Here is an 8,066-nt window from a genome sequence, read left to right on the forward strand (position 1 = left end):
CCCCCCGTCCTTTCCTCCTCCAGGCGATAAAGCCTTCGCGCAGTTCCTGACGGATGAGATCCAGGAGGAGAAGAAGATTCAGAAGCACAAATCCCTGCCCAAGGTGTCTGGGGGGTGGGAGCTGGAGGTGCACGGCACAGAGGCCAAGCTGGTGCGGAAGGTGGCTGGGGAGAGGTGAGTGCAGGCGAGCCCTTACACCTAGTAAATCACCACAACCGGATCGCTCCTCGAGGTCGTGCCGCTTGTACCAGCGTCTGAGCCTCGCTGTTCTACCATCTATGTTTTTACACACGCTTGCTGCTGTATTTGTTACAAAATTATACTTGCTGATATATATATAATGTTACAAAATTATAACCTGCCTTAAAAATGATGGTTTAGTCTACTAAAATTTGAAAAGTTTGTGAGGGTGATTGGAGGAATCTGGCTTCACTCCGGTGTGTGCTTTAAACCACGATATGTGGTCGTGTTCACGGTGTGTGAATTCAACACCGGTAGTGCTGTCCCCACAGCAAAAGCTTCAAACAGAAGACATTTTGATGGCTGTTTCTTGCCTATGCTCAAAGTAATTGCTGCTGTTTCTTTTGAAGCATAACAGTCACGTTCAACATCAATAACAGCATTCCACCAGCCATGGATGATGAAGCACAGGAAGAACAGAAGCCTGATGAGCAGGAGGTAACTGAGCCTTGCTGTTGCTCTTCAGCACTGGGTGCACAGAGGGAAGTTAAAAACTTGTCCTTAAGCATTAAAGGATTTTTTTTCCTCTCTTAGGAACATTAAGTCATGAAATGCAGATATTTTTTTCTGGGTTGGCTGTTACTTGGCTGTGACCCTATTTGTACAGCAGAAAGGCAGCCCAGGGTGACAGGGCTCTACAGGGAGGAATGAGAGAAACTTGGGTATCTCTTGTGTTGCAGCCCCCTGCAGTAAATCCTGCCATTTGCACTTAGCTCACGGTGCTGCTCGGCGATACTAACGAAAAGCAAAGCTGTTCGTGTGTCTTCACTTGCATGGGTTTTTTTGGTCAGAAGCATCACAACTCCTGTTTAACAGGACTGTTAGTAAAAATGCTGGTAAAAATTGTACATGTTGCTTTGGAGGGACCTGCCCAGGTGAGCCGCAGCTCTGTGGGCTGGCAGGGGCTGGCAGACACCCCCAGCTGCCGTTTTACCTGTGTGACTGGCTGCAGGGCAAGGAGGGGCTGGAGGGCATTGGTGAGGCTGGGGGAGGCTTGGCCTGCCCTGGCCAGAGACCCCAGACAGGGTGTGAGGGAGGGCCGGGTGCTGCGTGGGCTGTGTTGCTGGGCTGTGCCGTGATCGTTTAGGCTCCTGTTAAGATTCCAGTGCTGATGCCACCGTTCTCTTTCTTAGCCTGATCTTACATCAACTCCAAACTTCGTCGTGGAAGTAATAAAAAATGACACAAACCAGACCCTTGTTCTTGACTGCCACTATCCCGAAGATGAGGTGGGTGTTGACCTGGTCGTGTGTCAGCCATAGCCAGCTCTGCGCTGCAACTCGCTGCGTGTTTCCTGCTCGACTGTGGTGCAGTTGTGCTGCTGTTGAATCCAGCTGGTCTGTGTAGTCTCTCGCTTTTCTGAGTCTGTGGAAAATGCAGTCTCCTCTTACCTCTTTCTTTTTTTTTGTAAGAACAAGCTGTGGGGACGTGTTCCCTTGTACTGCTCACACTCTGAGCCGGTGTTTCTGATCGGCTGCTTGTTGGCTGGTTTATGGAATTACTTCAGAGAAGGGAGGCATGGCTTCACTTTAACAGCGCGGTGACTTGAAGGGGGTGAACAGGAATGGCCAAATTGATGTAGATTTAACAGCGAGTCAGTAACTTGTAAATCTCACCGTTGTGAGGTGTCACAAAGAGAAGTAGGGATTAAAAACACAAAGAGCATGGCGGGGTAATAAAACAGAGAGCTTTGCTTCAGACTGACCTTTAAGCTTTATTTTGTTAACCTTACCGTGTCCTTTACGCAGCCAGCCCTGGCTGACAAAGGTCAGACAGACATGAAGACAGATTTAGAACCAGCAGAAGAGGGTTTTACATCTTTGTAAAAATGAGGCTGCTGACTTACATCAGGTTGCTGCTGGCAGCGTGAGCCCGACCTCTGAAGGGATTTCCTGTGTTCCTGTGCATGTCTGTGCTTGTCTGCAAGGATGTGTGAGGGGAGCAGCACAGCACTGGTACTGTCTTGGGGTTCTGCCTGCAGTGTAATGTTCCTAGCCTGGGAGCCCATAGTTAGAGCTCATGATGTCTTGCATCTCATCTGCTGTTTCAGGTTGGACATGAGGGAGAGGAAGAAAGTGATATTTTCACGATTCGGGAGGTCAGTTTTCAGCCCACTGGGAAATCGGATTGGAAGGACACCAACTACACCCTCAATACGGATTCCCTGGACTGGGTAAGTGGTGCTCACACGGCCGCAGCTGCAGGGGCAGCCAGCTCATCTCGCCTGACCATCCGTTTGCTCCCCAGTTAGGACTGAGTCCTGGACCGGTTGTCCGAGCCAGGGAATTGCCCTTCTCTGTTCCAGCATGCCACGAGACAGTGGGAGCTGCAGACTGGGGGTTGTTCCATGGTGCCAGCAGCTGTGCAGTGCTGGCGGCTTTACTGGTGATTTCTTCACAGCCGTATTATGTTTTAGAGATGTCTTGACACGTGCTCAGTATCTTCCAATCTGTGTTTAACAGTGTAGCTCGTCAGACACCACGTGTACCTGTCTTTGTCTTACGGGATTTCTAGGTGTGTGTTTAGAGTGGTGACACTAAAAGCTGGCATGCCCAAGAATCTGGCAACTGCTTTTCTGATCTCAGTGCCAGGCTTTCAGAAGCTTCAATCTTAGTTGGAGGCTGTGTCATACGATTACAACTTTACTCCTAGAGTGCATGTGTCTCTGTTTAAGGGTCAGAGAGAGCAGGATTTTCTCTCTATTGTCCCCTACCCTCCCAGGGGGAGGATTAGGAAAAAAAAAAGGGAATAGAGAAAAAGATGCTTCGCACAAGGTTGGAAGTTAAGACTGCAACAAGTTTAATGAAAAAAAAACAACAGGGGAAAGGAAAAGGGAATTAATAAGGGACAAAGGATATTTAACTCTATACAAAACCCAATCCCAGTAGTCCCGAGTGGAAGTGTCCCAGCAGTGCCTTGTGGCCGCTGTGTCTCATCACCAGGGACCACAGTGGTGCCGGGAGCGGGTGGCGGTGGATGCTGCCGAGCACGTGGAGCTAGGCCCAGCCCGACATGGGAAAGTAAGCAGCCCAGGAAGCCAGGAAAAGCCCGTGAAAACCTGGGCCTCCTCAGTTTTCTACAGACTGTGGCTGGAAAGGGGAGGGAACAGCACTGATCTGTGACCCCAAGGGTCCTACAGACACCACCTGTCCTTCCCTTTCAGGCTGGTAACCCTTAAACCTTAACAGCATCTCTTTGGAAAGCATTCATGTTAAAATTGGTCAGTGTGCTCTAGAACATCCCATGCTGCTTTTTTTTTCCCCTCTCTCTGACATAAGACAGAAAATCAATTTAAAATGTGTATGATTTGCGATCTACTCAGATTACAGAAGTCCAAAAATAATCATTTGCTCAGTGACACTGAACTGTTTAGAAACAAACAAAACCAACAACCCAAAAACCCAAGAAATGCATGACAGGCATTGGCATTACTGCAAAAAAAATGAATCTGTTCTGAGGAGCGAGGGGTGAACCCACAAGCATTAACATACGTTGGAGTTGCAACAGATTATGGTTAAAAAGAAGGAAAAAACCAAAAAAGAGTTGGCAGTTGTAGAAGACTGTCTCTCAAACAAGTATTTACCTCAGATACCACTCTTCCCAGACACTGTAGGCATTCCCTCCAGGGCCATCGCACAGTGTAGGGACAGGCAGCGCGTGGCATGCGTCATCTTCAGCAGACTTCACCTGCAGTCTTGTGATTATCTCCAGAGCGCAGCTTGTTTGTAACGTTGGGTTTGGGTTGATGTGACCTGTTCCATGTCCCGCTCCCTCTAAAGGGCCAGATCCACTGAGAAGGGGATGGGGAGGTGCCTCCTCTGCAGGAGGTGGGCCTGAGTTTCCTGGGAGACAGAAATGCTAGCTGCCATTTTAAATACAACTCATACCTGGGTGTGCTCTGAGGGTTTCTTGTTCATTGTTTCCAGGCTCTGTACGATCACTTAATGGATTTCCTCGCTGATCGAGGAGTGGACAACACATTTGCGGATGAGTTAATAGAGCTCAGCACTGCACTGGAGCACCAGGAGTACATTAAATTCCTTGAAGACCTTAAAAGCTTTGTCAAATGTCAGTAGGTTAGGCTAGGAAACTTATCTTCAAGCGTGGGTATTCCCTAGCACTGCTCAGCCAGCAATACCCAACTATGTCTTCACAAGAGCTGCGGAGAGTAACTCATTTGGAAATGAGCACCATGGGAGAAGGAGGATTCTCACTTGTATTTGGGGTTTTGTATTTATGTTGCAGCCCAGATCAAGTTCTCTGACATTATGGTCAAGAATTGCCTCACCCTGCTTGATGGGTTTTGTACAATTAAGAATGAATGTGAAGAATAAAATGTGTTCAACATATCACTGAACCACCTTCTTGTGGCACCACTGATGAACAGAGCTGCTGTGTGATGGTGTGTGATGGTGTGTGCTGGCTCCAAGTTTTCTCAGGACAAGCTACTCCTGTGCCTCCAGCCATGCAGCATGCCTCTGACTGCTGGCCAAACAGGGCTAATTATGACATGAATCTCATTTGAGACATCTTGGCTGGCTGTGGGTTAGGGAGTAGAACTCAGGGTCTGAAACGTTGTGTTTTAGAAGCTGCTCTGCAGAGGGATGTGCTACCCTGTCCTGTTACATTAGTATTAGTGTTGCTTGTTTGGAAGATACTGGGGAAGGCTGGAGCACTTCCATTCCAGGATGACAACGATGGAGACACTGTGGGTGCTGGTGGCAAAGGCACCACTGCAGGGCAGCAGCTGCGCTCATTGCTCAAACCCCTGTCCCCAGGTGCTGCCTGAAGGTCCGAGCAGGTCTGAACAGAAACCACAGCTGAAGTCCAATGCAGTCTGTGAGATCACTGATGCATTGTTAAAGACAACACTAAGGCTGAAATAAATGAAGTGTATTTATTTCAAAACAAAAGTGCAGGTCGAGGCAGTGCCACTGCCTTTTCAAGTTGCTTTTTGAGACAGCAGTTACAAGTATATACATAACAATACCAGCAGCTCTAGTGGATTTTTAGTCTTGAAGTCCTTTCAGTAAAAAAAACCAGCAGCCAAGTCAACTTAGAGGAGAATTGTCCAGGAGTCACAGACCTTTAAAAAAAATGCAAGTTGAACACAAGTCAAAATAATTCATTTTACATATTACTAATGTTCAAAAATGTCTGAAATGCTCTGCTCTTCACATTGTCCTCACAGTGATTTTATGTAAGCAGCAAAGCTAAAAACTTGCTAGCTGTAGCTTGAGCCAAAGGGATGATGTGTGGTTTCTGAGAGGTATGGGCAAGCCTTTTGAGGAGGCTTAAATTGAAGTAATTTTTAAAACTTTCTCCATAAACCACTTATCTGAACAGCTGCTCCACACCAGACTTGGAAGCTGTTACCTAAGGTGTGAGAAAAGCAAGACATTTGACAGGTCCTTGAAAGAGTCTCTAATGCAGCAGTTAAGTTGTGTAATTTGCCTGTTCCTTTTACAGCTACTGGTGGTCAGAATTAAAACCATTTCCAAGGAAGTTTAGCAAGACACTTGACAGATCCTTGAAAGAGTCTCTAATGCAGCAGTTGTGTAATTTGCCTGTTCCTTTTACAGCTACTGGTGGTCAGAATTAAAACCATTTCCAAGGAAGTTTGGAAAAGCAGAAACACAAACCCCTTGGATCAACAGACCTGTGGTTTCTGCCCATGTAATTGGGAAGCAGATCCAAGCAGAGATTCTGTCCAGAAACTGGACACAGACTCACCGGACAGCTCATGAGGAGACTGGCTTCCTCCTCCATTCCGCTGGTAACTGTGAACTCTGGGTTGTGCCAGCACCTGAGACTGTGCTCTGTGACAGTGTTTTCTAGAAGCAACCGAAGCTTTTCTTCTGTCATACCCTGAGAAAAAGGGTTAAAGTCACTTTCTGTAGCTTACAACTGCCACTTTGCAGTCGCAGTTCCCGCATTACTCAGCGTAGAGCTTACCTGTGTGCTGATGTATAACCCACACTGGCAAAGCACTGAGTGACTTCTTACAGTCAGGTTGTTCCTAGAAAGAGCGTGCAATGAGCATCATCACAAGACCCAGAACAAGGGCAGATTTTAGCAATAAATCCACTACCTATAGGAGATAATTGCTCAGGTGTTTTTAATTTGTTGAAATGAACAGGAACAGCAGTCTCTGCTCATTGCTTTTGCCTGTTTCTAAGCCCAAACTGCAGTAGGGGAGCAGAGAACCTCAGTCCAATGCCAAGGGCTTTCTTACTTTCTACACACTGGGCAGATGACCTTGTCGCTGGCATCCAAGCCATCCAGCATCGCCATGAGACATTCTTCATCAAACTGCATTCTTCGCTCGTACTCTTCTATAACAGACTGTTCTGCAATAACACAGCACGATACCCTCAGGCATGTTAGGAACCAAAGACAAAGCAGCACGTGTGGAGCTGCTGGGCAGATGCGAGCTGGGGCAGCCACTAGTTCTGAACTGTTCTCTCTTTGGATCTGATTCCTGTACATGAGGAAATCATTCCTGTTTATCCAGATTTTTATCCCGTGGCTCATATCTTGAGCTGGTCTCAAGTGGATGACTTTCCACTCTGAATTGATTTATACAGGTTCATCAGTGCTGTTTCTCTGGTCTCCTTTCCTACTAGCTTCTCACAGACCTTAAAATGCCACTTAAACTCTTAGAACTCAAAAAGGGGCTCAACGCATTAGAGAGGCAAAAAGAGATCTCTAAGGAGGCTCTTTTGTATCACATGGCCTACAAGAACCAAGCACCCTCAGCTAGTTTGGATCACTAGAAAGTCAGGACTATTACAAACCAAACAGGAGTCAGAAAATGTGTAGAGAAATTACCTTGCATGATCAATTCTTGTTGGATCTCTTCCAGTACTGCTAGCTCATCAGGGTCCTCTACCATCTGAAAGGGGCACCAGTCAGTGATGATCCCATCCTGGCTACTTTCTCACTTAAATTCCAACACCTGACTGAGCTGGCAACACAACATAAATTCTCTCTGCTCCTTCTTCTGTCTGGTAAATCTCTTTATGTGTAAAAACATGCAGTGTGTAAAGCAATCTATAATGTAATCACCTGTGCAAAGTACCATAGCAAGTCAGAACACGACCTGTCCAAGAGCTTGCTTTTTAAAGCATTCAAGCTTTATTCCTGTTTTCAGGAGCAGTCATGACAAACTAGCTCTGAAAACTGCAGATGAGGAACCCACCTTCAGCTGTGAATCACACGCAGGTTGTAAATTTCCCCACTGGTGAGCCCCAAGGCAAGCCCCTTCACAGCATAACACCCCACACTGTTTGCAGAAGCAGGAAACCCAAAAGCTCTGAGTTTTGCCAACTCCAGCCAGCAAGGAACCAAAGCCACAGCTGCAGATCAAATAGACAGGTAGCATGTTGGTGCTGGAGACTGCTTCAGCCCAAGCGCTCGTACTGACCTGGGCCCCGAGGGCGGGCAGACTGTCCTGTGCGGCCTGCAGCGTCCTGCTCCACCCCCGCCCGCACCAACAGCGTGCCCGCGGCCGGGCCGCACACTCTCTCCCCGGCCTGGCGGTAGCGGTCCAGCAGCTTGGCCCGGCTGCTCCTTATCCTCTCCATGCAGCGCTTGGAGGGAGCAGAGCACACGGAGCCCGTTAGTGTCGCGCTGGGGCGGGAGACGGGGCCTGGCGGGGCTGCACAGGAGCTTGGTGACAGCTCCTACCGGGACTGGGCCTGACCAACCCGCGCTGGCGGCGCCAGGCCCTCATCGGGAAAATTCGGGATGGGGCTCGGCTCACCCACCCGGGAGTGCTCGGACCGTGGCCAAGGGCGCGGCACAGCCACACTCACCCGGCGGTA

General features: G+C 48.2%; 2 protein-coding genes across 2 annotated transcripts; one reads left to right on the plus strand and one right to left on the minus strand.

Annotated features, from left to right (window-relative positions):
• Positions 1-28: 28 nt before the first annotated feature.
• On the plus strand, positions 29-4,316 carry C1QBP (complement component 1, q subcomponent binding protein; the record flags this gene model as incomplete). The annotated part of the gene is made up of 5 exons (XM_010194261.1): positions 29-174; positions 591-678; positions 1,374-1,469; positions 2,291-2,413; positions 4,167-4,316. Coding segments are annotated over 5 exons (603 nt in total), but the record flags the coding sequence as incomplete, so codon positions are not given.
• A 980-nt stretch (positions 4,317-5,296) lies between these two features.
• Positions 5,297-7,832, minus strand: RPAIN (RPA interacting protein; the record flags this gene model as incomplete). The annotated part of the gene is made up of 6 exons (XM_010194262.1): positions 5,297-5,326; positions 5,974-6,108; positions 6,196-6,259; positions 6,476-6,590; positions 7,072-7,135; positions 7,707-7,832. Coding segments are annotated over 6 exons (534 nt in total), but the record flags the coding sequence as incomplete, so codon positions are not given.
• Between the last annotated feature and the right edge of the window lie 234 nt (positions 7,833-8,066).

This window comes from Mesitornis unicolor, unplaced genomic scaffold (assembly GCF_000695765.1).
Source record: "Mesitornis unicolor isolate BGI_N332 unplaced genomic scaffold, ASM69576v1 scaffold4391, whole genome shotgun sequence".
In the NCBI taxonomy this organism is placed as follows: domain Eukaryota; kingdom Metazoa; phylum Chordata; class Aves; order Mesitornithiformes; family Mesitornithidae; genus Mesitornis; species Mesitornis unicolor.